Source organism: Agelaius phoeniceus, chromosome Z (genome assembly GCF_051311805.1).
Source record: "Agelaius phoeniceus isolate bAgePho1 chromosome Z, bAgePho1.hap1, whole genome shotgun sequence".
NCBI lineage: Eukaryota > Metazoa > Chordata > Aves > Passeriformes > Icteridae > Agelaius > Agelaius phoeniceus.
The window spans coordinates 67,447,529-67,470,712 of NC_135303.1; the positions used below are offsets into that span (position 1 = coordinate 67,447,529).

Consider the following 23,184-nt stretch of genomic DNA (forward strand, 5'->3'; position numbering starts at 1 on the left):
AAACAGTAACTACCAGGGGTGAATGTCTGCATCACTTGCACCAGACCAAGTCCCCTCATCACCTTTCTCTGAGTGAAGATACATCTCACATAATTGGGAATTGTCTTAAACAGATAATTTGTATTCAGACATTTTATACATCAGAGAAAAAGAAAAAAAAAAGTAATTTATAAACCTACATCAGGGAATATAAAGTATTGGAAAACACTACTTAAATTCAAGTAATAAACTCTGTCCGAAGACAGTCATGGAATTAAAGAGACAAAGCAATTTTCTCTGGCAACAGTAGTCCACAAAATTAAAAAAAAATGCCACTGACCTCAACCAGAACGCAGTATGGCCCTCCCAACAAAGTACTTGTTCACAGAAATTACCTGCTAAAAAATTTATAGTTTAACATGTTTCAAAAATAGCTTCGTTTGTCTTTATTAAGTGTGAGATTGTACCCCACAGAAATTAGAGACCCTGCTCTCATCAAAATTCAGTAAAAGCCAGATATCTAATTTATTTAGGCCTTTATGAAAGTCTCATTAAAGTCAAAGCAAAAATCTACAAAAAAACAACAGGTCCAAAAGTCACTGAGTTCCATGCAGATAGTATTGGTATTATTTTGGCTAAATTCTGGTGCCTGCAATGAAAAAAGCAGTATGAAGCCAACTCCCTGCCAAAAGCCAGTGTTGACCTATTTCTTTGGACTGCTTTTTAATGAGTAGTGCCTGTTAGAATTAAAAAGCAGGGAGGAAGGAGAGGCAAAAAAAAAGTAAATGTTTCCAACAAATTACAAGACAATAGTGAAATGAAAAAAAAATTAAAAATACCATCTTACTGTTCTAAATTATGAGGCTCTTGGCTCTGATTCTTGAACACATTACATGTTGTCAAATTGTTTTTCAAGTGTCCAATCTTACAGTTTCCTCAAAATGCTCACTGGAGTAGTATTATTTACATGACTTCAAATAGGATGGGGTTTTTTCCTGAACCGTAATCCTTTACCACCTCTTAGATCTATTTACATCAACATGACCAATTTTCTTTTGTGAACCACCCCAGATGAACTACTGGTAATTGAATCAGTTGTGGTGAATCACATGGTTCTTCCTGTGGTCTCAGAGAATTTCTCCACCTTTGCTGGACACAACCAGAGCTAAGACAGGAAAATAAAAAGGCATCTATCGTATATCAGCATAACTTTAGCCAGATCCAAATACAAACAGCCACAAAACCAAGAGCCGAAGATTAAGGGAGACTTAGGATCTCTGCTAACTATTTCTAGATCAGTTTAGGACAGTGAATATCTGCACTGTGAACAATATGAAATAACAGCCTCTAAGCATAAATGCTTCTCCACTATCATTTTATATACACTTAGAAAGTTTTGTAGATGTAACTAATTCACTGTACAATATAGTCTTCATCAGTTCAACATTTCTATTTTACACACATTTTGGTATAAACCTGCTACAAACCCACAGGTAACAAGGGCAGGGATTTTTTCACATGAGGAAGTATTAGCAGATCCCAAACAAAAACACAGCAGGTAAAAAACCATTTGCATTACTTTGGAATTCAAGACCAGCTGTACACCCAAAAAGATCCAGGGATTACAGACTGCTTTGACAGGGCACACACCAAGTCTAAGAACAGATGGAGCAGTTAAGTATTTATAACTCTTCTAGCTAGTTCCTTTCACCATCCAATGTAACTTCTGCCTTTCCTCTCAACCTAAATTGAACCTCAGCCAGGATGTTTTGGCCACATCTCCTGCCTTGGATATGCAGTGGAAAGTAATGAAACTATACCGCTTAGAGCTTATGAAATATGGACCCACACAATAGCCACACAGACACTGCAAAGCGTAACTTTGTCTTCACAAGAGAAATAGTTACAATCTACTTCTCCCCACACATTTCCAACTGCAGTCACGATTCACAACTGGCTTTGAAAAGATAAACTGTAAATTTGTGATACACTATAGGCTACAGGAGTTATCTTTATTATACTACCATAGAAAACATAGAACATTATACTGTCAGTGATTTGTATTACTTGCATAATCTGCTAACTATAATCAAATTAATATGCTCAAAGTAGAAGAGCTGATTAGTAATCATAGCTTTATCATCACTAAATAACTTATCACACTTAGAAGCAAATCAGCGTTTTGTATTGTACAACTTCACAGGACACTGCATTACCTTTTATCATGATTTAATTACTGCCATTTCATTAAATGACAATTCAATCAATAAACAGGTTTACATGAAACAACAAAAATCAGAGAGAAGACTCAAATCTTCAACTAACATATACCAGAGTTATTAGTTCACATAAGAAAAGCCAAACATACTAACATGTGCCTTTGCATGCTCATTTATGTCATGTCAGTGTAACTTGAAAACCTTCTGCAAGGGCATCTGTAGTTTAAAATACTAACCACAGAACCAGAAATGCTGAACCTTAATTACTTATCCAGACACCTAGGCCAGAAGAAAAAAACCTCTGCAACACTCCTTTAGCTGCATGTCTAGCTCTCTGCCAGAAACTGCAGAGAGCATCCCCATACAGTTCAGTAAACAGGTGGAATGCTTACACTAGAAACTTTATTGTGGAGTCATATAGTATGATACAGTTTGCTTTAGGATGATAATCAGTACTCCTTACCTTGAAATATTCTTGTAGAAATGCTTACTCCTACTGTATAGATATTTCAGCTTAACACAAAGTTCAACTTTTCTCAGCTGCTCTAGTTTATAGCCTACCCTCTCAGGAAAAACTGACATCAGCAGCAAAAAATGACTTGTTAACAGCTGGGAGTTGAAAGTACTCTAGACTGTCAAAAGGCATAATCACAAATCAGAGTGCACACAAGTTAGGCTAAGCTACGCTGCCAGACTTTACTGTGAAGACACTACAGCACAGACATATGATCCTTTCTGATAGCTTTGCTGCAGAAGACAGTAGCCTTCAGGAAAAGAAGATAGCAGATAGCTACAGTCAGAAGTTTAATTGCCATCAGACAATTTCTAAGATCAATTCCACATTTGCTACATATGTAGATTCCGCTGTAAATTTAAAGCACAGAAAACTGATACAGGACACTACTGAATGGTCATGGATTAAGTTTTCATACTGTGAGCTTTACTACAGGTATTAACCACAGCTATTGAACGCAGTCTTCTCATTTGTTTCTAAATAAAAAACCGTAAGAGATGTAGGCAAAAGGAAAGAAATGCACCATATTACCAACAGGCCTTGGCTTTACTTAAGCAGGGAAGAAGAGGAGGAAGAAGGGAGAAAATTGTTTGTTACAAGTTACTTGTATTTAAAACATATATTTACTGTAAAAACCAACTTATCATTTTAAGATTTTCTCCAATGTCCCACCTCTAAATGATCCACCTAGGTGTTCAAACTCTGAAGTGACAAATAGAAAATATTCTCTGCCAACTGGAGACAAACAGGAAAATGTTAATGCCTAATAAATAATGACTTTATACAGGTGTCACAAACAAAGAAAACAATTTTCAGCGTTAGTCTTCTCATTCTACTGTATTTACAAACTATCAAAGCTGTGTTTAAGAAAGCTTTACTTCCTTCCCTTATTCATCCTTCTCTTATTTTATCTTGGAAATAAGACATGAGCTTTTCTCTAGTGCAAATTTTATGACAAATAATCTTTATGCCATAATGTTGTGTTTACTATTCCAGTAGAGAATCAAAAAAAAAAAACCCAACCTAATCTGATAAAGTCCAAAAGTGATGGAGGTCCAGGAAACACCTACTACACACAGAGAATTCTGACACAAGCAGGAAACACACAGAAATGCAACAGACATTTTGAGGAGTGATTTGCAAAAATGTTCTAAATCACACAAAGTATGAGGAGTTTCCTTCTGAAAAGGATCACTTGTAGTTCACAGCAATATTACTCATCAGGACGACAAAAAAACAGAGGTAAAGTATAGACATTTTTTAAGTTACTACTGTGTATATTTTGACCTTAACTTCAAAAGTCCAACAAAACCTGAGAAATATATATATATGGAGATAGTAATTTCAAACACACCTTTGTCACGAATATATGTAATATAGGTATGCGAGCTGAAGGAATTTTTCTCCTCCCAATTTTCAAGCCTCAGGTGCTGGTGAAAGCACTTCTTAAACTTGACAAGAAACGTTCATAGACTACTTCAGAAATAAACAAAAGATTTAAGACTGCTTTGAAAACAGCCCTTTGGCACATGTTCCATGCAACACCACAGAAATACCAGTCTTAAAGCTGAGAAATAACTCATGAGAGAAATAATGTTTTTAATGAAGATTTACTCTCACCTCTGGTAAGTCCACATATGCTGTATGATCCACTCTAAATTTTAAAAGCTCACTATACAAAAAGTCTTTTTGCTTTCTATTACTGATATATATATAACAACCTGCCTTGAGGCAAGCCTATCCTTCTGAAACACTACTTTTTTTTCCTTAGACTCACAAAAGGACAAAAGAAACAAAGTCAGAGACAGTAATAGGGCAATTAGGTTCGGAAAGAGAAAGTGTGCCTGTATTTGCACAACAATAGTAACTTCCACAGAGGAGACTGCCCCACCCCGAACAAGTAACTGGTACACTACCAAAGGAATTAAATTCTGGTACAATGTTTATCATTTGGGTCTTAGAGTCCGTGGTTAAAACCACTTAACACTTCAGAAAGTTAAAGCAATACAAGAGAGAATGCAAACGGAACAATGCCGTGTCACAGACCCCAGATCAATTCTTCAACGAAAGCATGCTGAACACTTTCAGCGAAAAAAAACCCCGACCAAACAAAAAACCGAAAAATCAACAACTTTTTTTCCTCAATTCTTCAGCTAGTTATTTACTTGCATATTCATATTCACATAAATATTCATAAAAATACATCCTAAAAAGAACAGCGTTAGCCTTACGTTCGGTAAGTCCGAATATCAAACATATGAACCAGATATCAAGAAAAAACAAATTCGGTACGATGTACGTAATCTGCAGACACTTTTACACTCCCTCTACTTGACCATAACGCACGCTCAGGGAAAAAAACAAAACAAAAAAACGACCCGAGTCGCTCGTTAAACTGTAACTTCAGATCGAGTTAGAAGAGCTGCAACTTTTGCAGCCGTGCGCAGTTTGTAGTTCCACCATTATAAATTTAGGAGGGGAGGAGACAACGTAAGAAACTCCATTTCTGCACCGTGAACACAAGGAAGAGCCGCGGCGGAGGACCCGCGACCCGGGAGCTCCGGGGGGCGGCAGGACAAGGCGGCCGCTCCCTCCCTCCCTGAGCGGCAGCACCGCTGCTCTGCCCTCGGGTGCTCGGGCCCTGCAGGACGGGCGGGCGCAGGCCTCGGCGCCGGGCCGCCCGCCGCCTCCCCCGCGAAGGCGCTGGGGCGGGCGCGCACAACCAGAAGGGCCCTGTTTTCCCCCCTCCAGCCTTTCTGGAAAGTTTTCTCCCCGGCCGACAGGCTGTAAAACGTCCCTGCCTGGAAATGCGGCGCCGCTGCTGCCTGCCCCCGCCCCTCCACGAAGCAGCGGGTGCGCTGCTGACGGCGCTGCCCGCGCACGGCCCCGTACCTCGGCCGCAGGCGGGCGGGCGGCCGGCCGGGTGAGCAGCCGGGTCATGCCTCAGGGCTGGGCTGGGCCCGTCTCCCCGCCTCTCCTCCTCTCCGCCACCATGTCACGCCGACCAAACATGTCTGTGCGCCTGTGTGTGGCGGCGGTGACTTCCTGATCCGCCGCCGCTTGCACAGGCGGAGGGACGAGAAAGGCCACCCACCCTCCTATCCTCTCCCCGCCGCCGCCGCCGCTGCCTCCTGCCTCTGCCCCGCAGCGGCCCGGGGACGGGCTCCGCTGCCCTCCGGCCCCGCCCGGCAGCTGGCTGCAGCAGCGCTCTGCCGCCCACCCCCGCCTCCGGCTGGGCACAGAACTTTTCCAGGTGCCAAACACCGCCGTCCCCTCTCCCGACATAGGGGCAGGGGAGCCGCAGCTACCTGAGCATCCACGCGCGTTTGCATCCTCGCTCCCGCCCGGCCGGGTTAAAAAAAATAAATTTCCGCGCACACCGGAAATAAAACGCTTTTTTGCTTGGCAGGCGATTCCAAAATTGTAAGCGCATGTTTTGTGCTACTCTGCTTGGAGATGGGGAGGAGGAGGGGGGCGAATTTCTGCAGGGAAAACGGGAGGGGTACGACGACATGTAAGCTATTTTGGGAAGTAAACCGCGACACCTTTACAGTAGGAGTGACTGCACAGTTAAAAACAAGAGACCGAAAAGCAACAGGAGCTGCAGCCCTGTTGGGCTAAAGTCCCAGCCCCCGCTTCTTCCACCTCCCCGGTGTGTGCAATGTTTGTGACAGGCAGGCAGCGATGATCCGGATCATGGCCTCCCTGGCTCTGCCGGGGAATGCCGCTACTCTCCTCGCAGGCGAGACCGCTCCCCCATGCACCATGTTCCTCCCTCCTCATGCCTCCCCACTTCCCCTCGCTCGGCTGGGTCTGCGCCAGCGTGTGCCACGGCAAAGAAACAGCCCCACCGCACCGCGCTCTGCTGCCTCCGGACACCCTGAACTTCACCCTGCGACCTCCGGCAGCTGCAGCGGAGCCTCCCCCGGCCCGTCCGTCTGGGCTGTCGCTCCCCAAGGATCTATTTCTCCCGTGGCCGCTTTGCCCGCAGCCCGTGACACGCTCGCTGGGCGGCAAGACCGAGAGTGCCGCTGACTCACGAGTCAGCCACCGGCGACTCCGTGGGGGTTCTGTCGCTCCCGCTCCGGCGATCCGCATCGTGATTATTCCAGAATAATACCGGATCAAAACTTTCTTCTCTCCACCCACTGGGGGATATAAATATTCGGGAGGGCCGGGCGCCGGGGAAGGTGGGGAGAGGAAGCAGGTGGCACGGCGGCGGCTGGGACCGGCGGGGCCGTGCCCGGGGAAGGGGAGCAATGGGGAGAGGGAAGGTGGGTACGGTGCGAGCCGGCACAGCCAGTGACAATAAAGGACAGTACCGGGCACGGGGAGCTGACGGGGTTGGACCGAGTTGCAAGTTGTATTTACCTTCCGCCCGGGCGGAGCGCCGTGCTGACTGTCGCTCCTCTCCCCCCTCAGTGAGTCACCCGAGTCCAGAGCCGGAGCGAGGGACTAGATTACGAACATGACTTCATTGATGACAGCCATTCCCTCCTCTTCTTCCTAAACTCCTGCCCCTCCTCCGGCCCCCCCCCCCCCCCTTCACGGACGCCACTGCTCAGGCAGCGATGTTGTCATTGGTCCGCCGAGCAGGGAGTGCCCGCCCCCTTGCGTAGAAGAGGCTGTTCTATTGGCCTGGGGAGCTGTCGCTCACACCGGAGGCCAGGAGGGGCGGAGGTGTGCAAGCGCGCGCGGGGCGGGGTGCGCTGCGCTCCCGCGGCGCCGTGCGCACGGCGGGCGCTGTGCTCCCGCGCTTGCCGCGCAGCGGTGGCGGCTTGCGCTCCCTCCGGGTGCTGCCGTCGCGCTCCCCCGCCCCTCCCAGCTCGCCTCTGCGGCGCGGAGAGAGGGGCAGGACCTCTTTCCCCACTAAGGCGGCAGCAGGGCTCGGGCGGCACTCGCGGGAGTAGTTTGGGGAAGAGGTGAAGAAGGTGCTGGAACTGCGCTGTGACTGTGCCCCGCTGGAGGGGCGGGGAGGAGCCAGCGTGACGGGCCTGGGATCAGCTGTGTCTGGCTGTTGGGAGTGAGTGTGTATGTGTGTGTGTGTGTGTGTGTGTGTGTGTGCGCGTGCCCAGGGCGGGTGTCTCCCTCCCCTTAAAAAAAACACACGTGGTGGGGAAAACCTACACCCCGTCCCCTGTCTCTGGTAGCAGAGGGCGAGAGCAGGCTGCTGAGAGCATTCCAGCGGAACCGGCCTGTCAGGCTGGCTCCAGCTCCGGCACCGGCGCCGAGGCTGCCCGCCGCCCCTAGCGGTGCAGGGCCGGGGCGGCTGCTGAGGGATCGGCAGATAGAGCGAGCCCGGGTGAAGAACCGCGGTGGACCACTTTTTTTCTGCGGGATTGGGAGGGAAAATAGTGCAGTTGTGTTCGGTCTGTCTTGCTTGCTTCTGTTTCAGTAGTTTTTTTTAAGTTGAAGTTGGTTTGGAAGGACGCTTTCCAGTTCCGTAGCGTAGTGCCGGTTTCTTTGGGATTTTTTGTTTGTTTTTATTCTTTGTTGTTGTTGCTGTTTGAGTTTTGGTTTGTTTTTTTGGTTTTTTTTTTTTTTAATGCTTTAGCTGGTTTACATGGTCTGCAGCAGGGGCTGCAGAGTCCGCATGTTTTTTGTACAAGCTCGTGTAACAGGCGACTAAGTACTTCATTAAAATAATGGGCCCACCTGTCTGAGGGTTTGTTGTTTTTTCTTGAACGCAGGGTGTAGAGATAAAAAAAATTCAGCCAGACTACTGTACTATATGTTGCAGGTAGTTAAATTTTTTTAAGATCATGTCACATGGGTGGTATTTGCCATTCTGAAAGTAAAATTCCACTTTGTACAGTGGAGTAAGAATTGTACAGTGGAGTAAGAAGGTTTGTGGGAACCTAAGTAAAATTAGTAGCTACTACAGAAGCTCAGGTGTGAGGTTCCTGTGTTGTGGTCTGGTGGAGTAGTTAAAGACCTGAAGCAGTGCAGGGAGCACCAAATGCACCTTGTGGTCTTAAAGTAACAGATATTGTTTACATGGTGTTTAGCTTGGAGGTCTTTTTATTGTTCAAATCACCAATTTACAATGCTGGCAATACAATGTCAATTACTACTGTTTCTTTAGTTTTCCAGCTTAATCAGCTTCATCTTATTTTTTATGTAAATTACCAAAATGCTGAAAGATAGATGTGTAAGAATCAGTGCTAACTGGACAACACAAAGTATCAATAAAGTAAAAAGTTTAAAAGGCTGTATTTTCAGTTCACCATCGTCAGTGAAAAATATTTACTTGGGAACAAAATCAAAGAAATTGAATCATTCAAATCTTAATATACAAAATAACTTATGTCATTATGTAAATCTTTTGATCCACTTGTAATTTATAGCTTTGGTTTTAGCTTTGTCTTAAGCTGCAAACTGGTGTCTAAGAGATAAAAGAATGTAGTTAACATTCTTGGAACATTATGCTAATGGAAATGAAAGGGGTAAAGAGATGCTTTTTCATTATATTTTTTTTTTAATACTGAAACTCTCATTAGGCAGTCATTTGCGTTTGTGGTTTGTTTTTCCTCCTCCATTCCCCAGTGTAAATCTGAGTACTGTTTGCCTTTTCTCTGTGCAGAAGAGAAAACAAACATTAAATAATGGAGGGGAAGCTTTCTTTCAAAACAGCTCAGCTGTTTGCTGGATTCAGCAACACTCAAACCAATCTAAACCAGGTCAACCCATTCTTTTGTTAGAAAGCATACAGAGAACAAAAAGAAATAAAAAGTTAATCTTTTAGGCAAAAGAAAAAAGGTTCACTTGACTCTGGAATAGATGCAGCTATATTTAGTTAATGATTATGTTTATTTTGGGAAGGTTGTACAAGCCAATTTCATTTTGTGAGAGCATGAACATGCCTGTTGCTGGTGTCAGTCTGAAGGCTTTTTCTTTTTGTGTTTTGATGAAGTACTATTGAATCTCATTGTAATCTATCCGGAGGGCATGGGAAACATGAGAGTTTTTTTGTCAAGGGAGGCATGTTCACCTGATAGGAAAATCTTAATTGGGTCAGTAAGGCTTCCCTATATGAGATTTAAGTAGCTTAAGCTTTATGCATAATGAATATGTAAACATGATGAATAGTCATATGCTATAGGATAAATTTTTTTTCCCCCTATCAATTTATCTAACATAACAAAAGGAAGAAAAGATGAGGGTCCTTAACTTAAATCTTAAATTAATGGTTTGGATGTGGCCATTAATGGTAAAATAGCATGTAAAATTTTCAAACTAGATGAGGTACCACTACAAAAAGAGGTATGTCTTTAACTAGCTAGATATATTGTTGAAGAACTAAAACTTGTTTATTTGAAGAATGATACCAACATACTAAGTCTGTTTAGAAACTGATGTATCGGTGGTACTCTTGCAGAGACACTTCTACCAAAAGGAGGTCGTTGCCGCCAGGGAGTTGCAGTTGTTTACAGCAACCTCACCATTACCACCTTGAAACCCCTGCTGTAACAGTTAGGGCTGCTATTTCTGGGTTTGCTACCAATTGTCTGCCAGAGACAATTGCACTCGCTGCAACAGAAATAGCAGAAAAGATTATATTTTAGTATTTCAGCTGGTTCTTAGCAGAATCCAGCTGCTTTAGCCTGCGTGACATGTGAAAAAGGGCAACAGCTAAATCATTCCAAGAAGATGGCTTTATGCTCAGGCTTCTGCATAAAAATGTTCTTTCATGTGTCCAGGTAAATCATAAAGAAGTGAACTTGCCATCCACAAGTCCATGGGCTATGATGGGTTCCTTCACACCTATGAACGCTGAAGGAACTAGTAGATGTGATTGCTCTCAGATCTTTAAAAGGTCATGGCAGTCAGGAGAGGTGCCACAATACTAGAGGAAAGGAAGTACCACCCTGGTCTTTAAAGGGGCCAAGAAGGAGATTCCAGGGAGCCACAGGCCAATTGGTCTCATTTAATCCCTGAAAAAGTAATGAAACATTTCATACTGGAGGCCACCTCCACACATGTGGTGGACACAACGATGATGAAGAGTAGTCAGCATGCTTAACCAACCTGATTCCCCTCTATGCTGAGACAGCTACCTGGGTAGATGAAAGGGAAGAGCAGTGGATGTTTACCTGGACTTTGAGCAAGGATTTTGACTTTGTCTCTGGTATTATTCTCATAGGCAAGCTCAGGTTGCACCTCACTGTCCACTCATCCAGCCCAAATTTCCTGAGCTTGAACTGCAGATCCCCAAGTGTTGTAATCAGTCGCACAGGATCTCATTGGAGGCCTGTCTCTAGTGCTGTCCCCAAGGACTCAGTACTGGTCCAGTATTGTTTAACTTGTTCATCAGTGACTTGGATCAAGAGGCAGATGCCTCTGAGTTCACTGACAACACAAAGCTGGAAGGAGTTGAGAGAGAGAGATCTGTGCAACTCTTCAGAATGACCTCGACAGCTTGAAGAGGTGGGCATAGAGGAACTGTCTGCAATTCAACGTGTCCAGTTCTGGGCTCCTCAGGGCAAGAGAGGCATGTAGCTCCTGGAGCTTGTCCATCTGAGGGCAGCATAGATGGGGGTTGGAGCATCCCAGACGGGACAGGGCCTAGTCAGTCTGGAGAAGACTCACAGAAGATCACATCAATATATATAAGTATCTGATGGATGGAGCCAAGTTCTTCTTAGTAATGCTGAGTAATGGGCAGAAACTGGAACATAGAAACGTCCACCTGAACGTGAGGAATAAATTCTCTACTAATTGAGCACTGGAGCAGGCTGCCCAGAGCAGTTGCGGAGTTTCCTTCCCTAGAGTACTCAAAAGTAGTCTGGACAAAATTCTGACTGCCATGCTCTAGGGGATGCTGCTTGAGTGAGGAGGCTGTGACCTCCAGTGGTCTTCTCCTGACCTGTCTGTTAAAGGGAAACAATACTTTCCTTGAAGTAGGTTAATCCTGGAGGGAAGGTTACTCTGTAACCATCTGTTGTTGTGCTGCTTGTAATGAAATGAATATACAATACTCAGTTGTATATAGAGTGTATCTCAGCCTGATATGATTGACAACAAAGTCAATTGGAGCTGGTTCAAGCTTTTCCTTCTCTTGTGGAAAAGTTAATTACTATTTAATTTAAAAGTAAAATTTATGTTCAAATACAACTGTTATGAATGTGCTTGTACTCATGCCCCTTCCCCCTTAGTATTTTTTTTTTTCTGGAGACACACTCATCTATCTGCATTTATAGGTTTAAAAGACAGAGCCTGTTTCAAAGTAGCTTCATTTGCTCTAACCCCTCAAGGTATTTTTGTGAGTGTTATGTTGAAAAGACAATATTCAAGTGAGATCTTTTCAAGGCTTAATAGAGGTTATTATCAATCTTCTTGGTCGAAAGATCCTCTCTGAATACATTCCAGAATAAAGCTGGTGTGTGAGGAAGGTGAGCTGGCTTGCAGAGATAATCCACTACTGTTCCTATTTATTTTGTAGTCTCTAAAATTCTAGAGTTTGGTTTGATGTCATATGTTACAGGAGAGGAGAAGTACACTGTGTTATCTCTTTCTCCCTTTGTTCTTTTCAGGCTGCCATTGTACTTCCCAAGCAAATAGTCCCAGTTTTGCACATATGTTTTTACAAGAATAACACCTGACACTTGATTTTTTTTTTAAATTTTATCTTAATGGTCTCTGAGCCTCTGCTATTTCTCAACATCTATTTCAGTTCCAGTCCTCTCTTCTGCAGTGCTCACCAAATCCCACTAGCTTTGCGTCAGCTGCAGATTTTGTAAACATTTTCATTAGTGAAGAAATTTAAAAGACATTTGAAGATAACCATGCCCAGAATGGATTTCTCTGGTACTCTGAAGTGTCCTCAGTTGTTATGCATTCATTCCAGGGTGTTGACCTGTTGCCGTTCTGGCATCCCGTTATCTTCTTGTCTGCCTGTAGTAAGATGATTTGTTTTCTGGTTCTGGCTCTTCCTGGCCTGTTAAACAGCCTGCTGGATGTGGTCAGATGTCTTTTGTTCAGTGGAGGAAACCCAGAATTCTGAACTGAAGCCTGATTTCTTAGAGAATCTGTTTTGCTGTTCTTCCTGTGGTTAGTAGTGCTCCTATGGCAAATGTGAATTTACCCATCTTTAAACATTCTGTGAGTTTGCCTCTTAAGTACAAGAGGCAGGTAGAATCTATCATTATTAACTTACTCTGGTGTTCCTTTTTAGAATCATGCTAATTACAGGGCAGTATCAGAATACATGAAGAAAATTACCACTGTAAAATTTTGAATGTACTAGATTGTGAAAAATAATTTCTTTGCTGTATGATTACAAAGACTATGGTGATGCAGTTTAATCCAAGTGGAAAACAAGTATGGAGGACAATGAGGTTTTTCTTCAAATAAGGCTCAAGTCAAGCCACTGTTCAAAGAATGGCATATATTACATACATGTAATATATGTTCTGATTTGGAATATGCTGTTAGGTTAGAAAGGAAAACTGTCTAGGCAGTGAATATTGTGGGCCTTTGAAAAGCATGACTTGCCCTGAAAATTCTGTATAAACCACATCTACACACCAGGAAAATCTTATGACTGTTCAATTAGTAGAATTTCCCAAAATTTGTTTTTTTCTCTTCCATTTTCTTTCCTCCAATCAAATTTGAGTTGTGTTCCTCTCTTTTTTTTTTCTCACAAGTGTTTATCCTTTTCTCCTTCCTTCTTTACAGTTACCTATTTTTTTTAATTTGCTTTTTCTTCCAGAATTTCTTTTCCTTCATCAGTGCTGTTTATGCCAGTGTTACAGACAGTGACTACAAGGTGAAATTACACTATTTAAAAATACTCATTTTTATAAGCTACTGGTCACCATTTAAACAATGTATGAGAACCAATTATGAGTACTTTCTCTTCTTGAACTACAGACTGTGGTTTTGCCCAGATGCAACCATGTTTAAGACAGTGGAATCTAAGTAAAGCAAACTGATGTTAACAGGACTTTCATCCTCCCTAAAATGTGTTTTTTGTCATACTTAACTTCATCATATGAAAGGGGATATTCTTGTCCTGGCAACTAGGAAAAAAAAAAAAAAAGGCACAGACAGAAAAAGAAATTCTAATTCTCATTCCCTGAAGAGAAACTGTAGAGATTTTTTGTTTGTTTTCACAGTATTTTTCTAGGTCCTGTTTCATGTGTAGTTTTCAGATTACAAGATTGTGAATCCACAACCAAGTCACAGGTTGTATCAATATATTTTTTTTTCTAATTCTCGAGCAGTAGGATATGTTTGTAACTTCTAAGTCATGGTACCTGTTTTCACATAATGCAATAACAACTGAATATGTTTAGAACTTACTGCTAAATTTTATAAATCAGTGCACTGCATGAATTAGCAGAATATTGTAAGATTCTCTCCTACCTAAAGGTGTAACATCTGAGACAAGTCCTGGAATGTCTCATTAGCCTTCATATCTCAGAAATGTATTTTATCAAAAATCAGCCTGGTGAGTATGATGATAAAGGAAAACAACAGTAAAATGGGGAGGGAAATGGTCTACTAAGAGAGAGTTGTTTCAGTATTTCGTTAAATGTGTTCTCAGTGTGCAAGGGCAATTTTGTTGTGTACAATAACAGAGTTTTCCCAGATGAATGACTGCTAGCTGCTCAGTTACACAATTTGATCAGAAGTACCAAAGGCATGTAGTAGATCTGGGATAAGTAAGTTTTTCTAGAGGCTATCAAACACCTGGATAAATTGGACCCATCTTTGCTGCTACTCAGCTTGCAGAGTAATGACAAGATAAAGCCTTGAGGGTGTTCTTAAGGGTGTTCTGTCTGTGGTCCCCTATGAGCTCATTGCTAACTGCTATAGGTAAGTAGGACTCTGGAGATATTTTTATTTTCTGTTTATACTTCTTCCTTACTAAATCAGTTGCATGAACATGAAAAACAGCTACTCAAGAAGAAAGGTATGCAATTTAAGATGTCAAGTTTTGTTTTCAGCTGGTCTTGTCAATATGCAGACTCTTTCTAAATTAGTGTTCACACTCTGGTTAGGATATAATAATAGTTTGCTTCTGTTTAGCTTTGAACAACTGATCTTGAAGCCAAAATAAATCATTCATCAGGAGATGGTGCACAGGACAGGCCATTCAGTAATGCTAATGGAAGAAGTAAATGTCAGCTTTCTGCAACTGTTTTTTACATTGCTCACTGCTTCTAGCAGTCTGCTTACACAACTATTCATATTACCACTTTTAACACAGAAATTCAGATAAATCAGCTTAATTTTGACTGGTAAAGATAATTGGGTGTGCAGGACATGACTCTACATCCCAGAAGGCCAAATGTGTACTGGCCTGTATGCAAAGTAGTGTGGTTAGCAGGAAGAAGCTCTCCCCCTCTGCTCTGCTCTGCTCTGGTGAGACCCCACCTGCAGTGCTGCATCAGCTCTGGGGTCCCAGCACAGGAATGACATGGACCTGTTGGAGTGAGTCCAGAGGAGGCCACTAAGCTGATAGAGGGATGGAGCGCCTCTTCTGCTAGGAAAGGCTGAGAGGATTGGGTTTGTTCAGCCTAGAGAAGAGAAGGCTTTGAAATGACCTCATTGCAGCCTTCCAGTACCTGAAGGGAGCCTGCAAGAAAGATGTAGAAAGACTTTTTACAAGGACAGGTGAAAGGGGGAATGGTTTCCAACTGAAAGACAGGAGGTTTAGATTAGCTACTAGGAAGAAATTCCTTCTTGTGAACATAGTGAGGCATTAGAACAGGTTGCCTGCAGTAGCTGTTGATGTCCCTTCACTGGAAGTGTTCAAGGTGAGTTTGGATGAGCAACCTGGTCTAGTGAAGGTTGTTGCTGCCCATGGCAGGAGTTGGAATTAGATAATTTTTAAGGCTCATTTCAACCCGGGCCATTTTATGATTCTATGATATGAACCAACCCATTGCATTTTGGCAAAGTAATGCTGCTTCAGACTATTTTGACATGTTCCATAGAACTTCATTCTTCACAAGAAATGTGATAGGTGAAGGCAACTTTTAATCCAACAAAAAGGTGATTCCAGAAAAAAATCATCCAGTCATAAACAGGATATCATACAAGGGATTAATAACTGTGAAGAAATTGTAAATTCACATGGTCTAGCTTAGCCAGAAACATTTCTCTGTTACGAAGATATCTGTGTTCCTTTTAGAAATCCCAATGATTTCTAAATCATTGTTTTTCAGCCTCTTTACATGTTTCCTACTTTATTCCATATAAATTCTGCTAGTTAGCTTGCAAGAGTGTTGTGTTCATTGTTGCAGCAGCTTTGCCTGCTGTCTGTCTGAGAGCTAGAGGCTGTTTGGCCTTTGCCATCTTGTTCAGTGACCTGTGCATGTTAAACTTAATGGCAGTTAAAAAGCATTGTTTTAATACATGATATTTTAATCTAGCTGTGTAATGTACTTGAGTTAGCTTGCAATCATGTGCTTGACAGCTCTCGATAGGATAGTGATGGTGATACTTACTGTCCAGTTTGTCATGTGCAATAAAAGGTATGTTAGCTGAGACAGCTAGGAGGTAGTTAGCCTCTGGCAAAGAAAGTTCTCAGAACAGCTGTAGTTGTGTACTGTCTTCATACCTTGGAAAAATCTTTATACTTTCGGAGACTTATGTATAAACACAGAAAAAAATGTCTGTCAGTAGATGAAATTTTGAGGCTTAGCAAAGATTATTCTCACTGGCTTTGCTAGAGATCTCCTATGAAAAATTACTAAACTCTTCAAGATTCTACTAGGCTCAAATAGTGCTTCTCTCATTACAGCTCTGACAGAAATTTTAGTAGTTTGAAATAAAATATTTTAATAGGACACTCCCCCTTGGGTAGGCTTCCTCTCCCATAAATAATAAAACATATTCCTGGAATTGGTCTATTAGATTCTTAAATGTTTGTGGAGATTAAACTACCGGGTCTATGTTTGACGGTGATGTTCCAGTTTAACCTGTGATAGCTGAAGTGTGGGTATGGCACTGCTTCTTAAGCCAAAACCATGCAGTGGCTTTTGCTGTGGGGCTTTGTTGATGTCTAGGGATATGGAGACTGTCAGTCCCAACTTCACAAAGTCACCCTGTGCTTTCCATGAAGAGAAAATTTAGCCAATTGAAGAGACTTTATATCTTGGGACACTCCATTGTCCTGGCTGGTAGGAGCAGAATGGTGTGTTAGTAATGTCTAAGTGCTGCAATAGTGTGCTGCAATGCTTATGAGTCAGAGCCCTGTATCCTTTGCCATGCACTCTTTAATACTCAGGTGGAATATAATGTATGTGTGAGACTGTTATCACAATCAAAACATTGTGTTCTTGTCCACACAAGACTTTTTTTTTTTTTTTTTTTTAGGATGTTTAAAAGCCTTCATCAGTCTCAAGGCCTCTGTCTCAAATATAGATCTATCTAGCCTCATGGTTTTCAATTATTTTCCTAAAATAAAGAATAATCAGAATTCTTTTTAAATGAAAAACTCTTAGTAATGAAAAAAGTTAGGGCTATAAACTTTATTTTTAATGCTTTTTGTAACTAAAGGAGCAGAATTGGATACTACTTTTAAACAGTGTTAAAATCTGTTTCTGATAAGATACTCAGAGGAGTTAGAAGCTTGTAGCACAGAATTTATCAATGGTTTTCAAATATTTCTGTTATCAATTGTCACGAAACAAAATTTTTTTCCAACTTTCACTTCCTCTAGAGTGTATAAAACGCATGCAGTTAACCAGCCATTCTGAATTTCTGAAAATTTGCAACTTACTGAAAATATCTGGGACTTTTCTGCAAAATTAATGAGGACTTTTTCCACTATAAGATTTGTATAGAATGACATGCTCAGAGTAATAACAAAATAGAGCAAAACAACTGTCAGGTTAATCCCTGCAGCAGAGAGTGGGAATCTGGCAAAAAGTTGTCATCTCTTGTTACCTATCTAGCTATAGAGGTGTTATAAAGTGTCTTAAATGACATAAGAGTTCTTGAAGAATATTAATATTTGACAATAAGGAGAAATATTCAACTAAATCATAACCTAGTAGTATCTGGAAGAAAGTAGATAAATTTAATACCTGAGAGTTAATTCTTTCAGGATAAAAGATGAAAATATCAAGGAAAATAAGCCATCATGCAACTGTGGATTTGTACTGGAGAGGTGTTTGTCTAATAGGGGTTTAACTCTAGTGCACTTGCTAATTTCAGTAAATGTAAAGGGATGCATTTAAATGAGTAATCTCTGATTAGAAGTTTGGAAAGCAGAATGATTCCATTCCAGGGAGGCCAATAAGCTAAGTAAATATCCAGGCCTTAGTTACAAAGGGCTTGATATTAATATTCTGTATGATGAAACTAGGTTGATACATTGTTGTTAATATTATATTGTCCATAGTGCTTATAATTTTGTCAATTGTTTCCTGTATTATTTATTGGCCCATTGTATTTACTTCTTATTTAGCAGGGCAAATTGATTTTTCTAAGTGTGTCAGGGGTACAATCCTCTGCCTCACTCTTGCCTTCATGCATTCTAATATGTGCTAACAATATCACTAAGGACAATGGCTGTATACCTTTTGCCCCTGACTGCCATCTGCCTTTTCACCAGGCCCAGTATTGTGAATAAATTATCGAGCAAAGCAGGCTGTCAGTGTGTTATGCCTGGGTATAAGTGTATGTTGACATTTAGGTTCAGGAATGTTAGTATGTGTGGTAAGCAGCACAGATTCATAATTGTATTAAACTTTCTCAGGGGTCTTTCAAAAAACACAGAAAACCTGAATTCTGGTGAACTACTGAACCTCTTCTAAGACTGGATGCATTCAGAATAATTAACAAGGAAGACAACAAATTTGTGAGTGGATAGATGCAAGCAGACTAAGAGTAGTAAGACAACCATCCCTCCACTGACCAAATAAAGTGACATTTAAAAGGTAACTGGAAACCATTACTGGAGTGCTGTGTAAGAAAATCCCAGGGACAAGGAAACAAATATAATCAGTTACAAAAAATAAGCTATTATAGCCCTAGATGTAAGGGATATAATGATAAAATAATCGCCAAGCTAGCAACAGTTTAGTTGGAGATGCAGTTGTGTAAGGACTGAAACAGGTATGGACCACATGGAAATCTCTTGCAAAGCATTCATTATCCTGCACCACTGTAAACAAACCAAGCTATTTTTTATAATTAGAAAATTATTATTATTATTATTATTATTATTATTATTATTATTATTATTATTATTATTATTATTATTATTATTATTATTATTATTATTATTTGGAATTTATTATTTTAAATTGTCTTTTTTGTGAAAGAGGTGATAATGGTTCTTGAAACAGGAAAATTGTTTTGAAGTAACGATAAGAGTTATGTCTCTTCCCTCTTTCAGCAACTCTTCCCACATCACTCCCACTACATTCAGCCGTTGCCCTGCCTGTTGAGGAGGACTTGCAAGAGACCGTTTGCTACTTCTGCCATGGTGTAGGACAACCAGGAGAAGAAAAAAACTTGGTGCTTTTGTTAATCCTGTTTGCTTCTGCTGCTGCCTTGCATCTCTCCAGCTCTTTCCTCAGAAGCCAAGATTATGCAAGTAGCAAGCAAAACCAACTCTTCAGGTTGCATAGGTTGCTGAAACAACTGATTATTTCGGTCTTATCCCAAATAAAGCAGGTAGTTTGCTCTTCTGAATTGCTTCCTACTTTGCCTGGGCCAAAAGCTATTTTTTTTCACTTGAGACTCTGAACAGGCTGCATTTTAGAAAGAGCTATGTTCAGAGCAATCTAAATAAAGGTTGCACAGGCATGTCTGTTTCTGAAGCCACTGCATGGAGGGAGGGCTTTCCAGAAGAACCCCTGAGAGCAAAGGTGTGGCACAAATCCTTGCACAGGGCACATCCAAACTGGAAGGTTAACCCTAAATATACTAGCAGCATGCTAAATTCAGAAACCACGCCAAAAGTTAAATAGAAATTGTCCTCTTAGAAACTGATTGGCTAGTTGGGCAGACTTCTAGCTAGTCTTGTTGCCTGGGGAAATGGCCTGCAACACTTGTGTTTGTCACAGCATAGAATTTCTAAATAAAGGAGTTGGACCCTTATGCATGAGTAAGGGCAATAGCAGCAGTTGTCATTCCAGCCCACCTATCAAACACTTGTGGACTGTTGGAGAATAACTCAAATACACTGGGTTTCATTGCTACATAGTCAGCATCCACAGAGAACATTGACAGGATGTGAAACTGTGTTATTCTGGCAAGTCTAGGGATGAGGCTCCATTATCAGCATCATTGATGTATCCATTGCTATTCCTTGATTCCTATACATCACCCATTAAACATGCAAAATTTTGGCTGCTTTGAAGAATGAAGGATCCCCCAAAATATTGGTCCTTCTACATTCCTATTCTTTTTCCTATACCTATTTCCTGTGGGTTAGAGTGGATGGGTTTTTTTATTTGTTTTGTGGGGGGTTTGTCCATATTTTTGTTTGTTTGTTTATTTGTTTTTTTGTAAGTCTGCCTTAAAATTAATCATGAAACTTGATTAATTGCGTCTGTGTTCCTAGCTGGAGTACACGGTCTGCCTAGAAGAAAAATGGCCTTTTTCTTGCATGAGAGAGGAGCTGAGGAAGCACAAGAGAAGGTAGGAGTAAGAGAAAAGTCAAAATGAGAATAAGAACCAAACCAAGTTAAAACTAAATTATGGGAAAATATTCAGGCCAAGGAATGTAAAATGGAGGTTCCTGGCAGTTAGTGGGAAGCACATTTGACTGGGCCAGTTCTTTTGCCTCCTCATGGCTGGTGCAGGTTTTTCAGGTAGCTAGCGTATAACTTTAACTTCTGTGCTTTGTTTCATCTGATAGGCGTACTTGGAACACCCTGTATAAGCAACTTCACACAGAAGCAATTATGATTGTAGTTGGTTAGAGAATGATCTTAGGGATAAAGAAGACTTAGTAGAGATTGTAAACAAGTAACATTTTTATCGTGATACTGTGGCTCATATCCGCTATTATTTTTTGTTATGGTTAAAGGAGTGTTATAACAATTTAAGAAACAAGTGCGTTAATGCTGCTGCAATTGTGGAGAGGCTTTTGAGGGTTAAGGCAATCCACCTTCAGAGATCTCAAATTTCAGTCATTATGAAAGTGCTTTTTACCAGGCATAGCTTATTCGTTTCAAGGATTATGTTGTTGTGTAATTTTACTCAAGAAATAGCCTGGCTATTAGCAGACACTGGTGAGTAGAAAATCTGTTACAAGGACTGTGATTGTGATAGCTACCACAAGCAATGCAACAGACCATACAACCTGCACATCAGTTTAGGAGTGGAGGTCTGCAGTTATGTTGAAGATTTTATTTAATGGTCAGGCTTTGCCACAGGCCCTCTGGAAAATCAAAGCATTGGTTTCAAATTGGCAAAAAAATTGGCAAAGGTGTTAGCGTAGATGACTTGAAAGGTCATAGATTGAACCTTTCCTACTTTGTACATGTGTTAATCTGGGTTTGTTCCTCTTTGGAAATTCTTTTATTTTTAACTCAGATAACAGCAAATTATTTGCTGCCAAAGCATTCTGGAACTATGCTGCACATAGCTACCATATTTTCTTGTCCTGACAAATACTACTTTCACTGGGGTTTTTTTGTACCTTGGCTTAAAGAAAGTGCATTAAATTGCATTGGAAGCTAAACTGAGTAGACTGTATTGATACTCCTGTTCAGATCCCTTATACTGGCCTTCTTTATATGTACTCCTGGCATGTGGAGCCATGTTAACACGTGATGGTAGAATTTCTAGCTAAGCATGCCATGATGGTGCATTTTGTCCCCCGGTAGTTCCTTACATCTACAATTACACTGTGGAGAATAATATTCTTGCGCTGAAAATGTAATTTGGCCAAACCCCTAAATTCTTGAAAGTTAGATAATCTCCACTTTGAAAGCACAAAGACAGCATGCAATTTCCCTGAAAGAAAGAATAAATTAGTGGTAGACACATGGACAGTACATAGAGGTCAACTTTTTATCCAATGATCTAGGTGGCAGAAATGTTGAATTCGTGTTGAGAGTGAATTTCCTCTTTCAGCTCGATAATTTGCATTAATTATTTGATAGGAAGAAGAGGGATATTTTGAAGGCATTCTGTAAAATAACCATGGTCAACAAGAATTTTGACAGGTAGGTTTAAATACTTGTAGTTTTAAATTTGGGTTTTCTTTAGTAAAAATTCTTTAGAAAACAAGCTGTCCAAAAAGAGATAGTGAAAATAAATAGTGACTTATAACGATTTGTTGAGTAACTTGCCCTTGTAACGATTTGCTGAGTAACTTCATGAGGTGGAAGTGTTTGTAGGAGGATGTACTTTGATTTCAAATACAAGCAGGGTTTGTAAACATGTTCAAATCACTGTGCACATGGCTGCTTTGTTTGCTCCTAGAACCTATGCCAGATTGGTTATATATTAGAAATCTCATGCAACAGTTATATTATTGTGCAATTAATATCTTCAAAGGTTTGCTAAAATACTTTGCAGTTTTTTTTCTAATACCATAGAAGTTCTGCTATCCTTCCAATCATAGATTTTTGCATTACAAAGTTATTTTGGTGCCCTCTTCACAAAGCACATTGCAAGTGTGCTGCTGTATTAGGCCTTGCTGGCTTGCCTGCTAGCTGGATGCTGGCTGGTGTCTGTGACTGTTCAGTTCCAAAAGAGCCATTTTGTGGTTGTGGGGTTTGGGGGTGTTTTTGCAGTATGATTCACAATCCACTTTCTTCAAGATCCACCACCCATAACTACTTTTTGGCCAAATTTAAGACTGAAAAGAGGGGACCCAGTAGTGACTTAGTCACTTCTGTTGTGTGCCAACAAGTTGCTCGTTTGCTGATTTGCCACCTGCTTTTGATCTGGATTATATCCAGACCTGCTCCAGCTGGCCAGAGAATGGGAATGTCAGCTGTAGTCAAGGATACCTGCAAAGCACTGAGAGCTGCAGCAAAGCATCTTTGAAGAAAAGCACAGGGAAAGGGAAATTAAAGGGAAGGCAAGGGAAAAACAGAGGCAAGGAGCCAATTTCTGATCTCAGCATCACTGATGTCACCAATACAAATTTGGTCCACAGAGTGCTGAGGAAATGAGAATAGATATAGGTCAGAGGGAAAGGTGACAGACTAGCACAGGTGACAGCAAGGGGAAAATTAATCATGTCTCAACTGTAATCTTAATGGCTACTCTGCTTTAACACTTGAAATGTCTCTTACTCATCCAAGAGCATAAAATTAATAAAATCTTTCCTACAGTCTGCTTGTATTTCATAGCAGCTCCAGACAGGAATTTTTAGTGGTGCACCCATCTGCAGATTCATTTGAAAAGCAACATGCTTGCTTTTCAGATCTAATGAAGAAGAAAAGGTTTAAATCTCCTCATGTTTCAAGTGAAATCCTATAGTAACAAACATACTTATACTTAAGTTCTTCTTTCTTGTAGTGTTCTACACATTTCTAAGATTGC

At 41.1% G+C, this 23,184-nt stretch overlaps 1 protein-coding gene and 1 long non-coding RNA gene across 9 annotated transcripts in view; one reads left to right on the top strand and one right to left on the bottom strand.

The window, feature by feature from the left end:
• Positions 1–7,248, bottom strand: part of SMARCA2 (SWI/SNF related BAF chromatin remodeling complex subunit ATPase 2) — a 118,973-nt gene extending 111,725 nt beyond the window's left edge. For 2 of the 8 annotated variants that reach the window (XM_054652860.2, XM_077172090.1), the window contains exon 1: positions 7,084–7,248. Coding sequence is in view for 1 of the 8 variants with exons in the window: in XM_077172091.1 (XP_077028206.1) it covers positions 5,605–5,652 (48 nt within the window). In the remaining 7 variants the exon portion in view is untranslated. Of the gene's footprint in view, positions 1–5,604; positions 5,792–6,020; positions 6,157–6,568; positions 6,694–6,752; positions 6,887–7,083 lie in introns of those variants that run through there. The other 6 variants (XM_077172092.1, XM_077172086.1, XM_077172089.1 and 3 more) reach the window with 6 other exon arrangements.
• Positions 7,249–7,283: 35 nt separating this feature from the next.
• Positions 7,284–23,184, top strand: part of LOC129133002 (uncharacterized) — a 32,878-nt gene continuing 16,977 nt past the window's right edge. The window contains exons 1-5 of the long non-coding RNA XR_008535892.2: positions 7,284–7,743; positions 18,428–18,608; positions 19,070–19,350; positions 20,243–20,319; positions 21,792–21,854. This is a non-coding gene — a long non-coding RNA (uncharacterized LOC129133002). The remainder of the gene's footprint in view (positions 7,744–18,427; positions 18,609–19,069; positions 19,351–20,242; positions 20,320–21,791; positions 21,855–23,184) is intronic.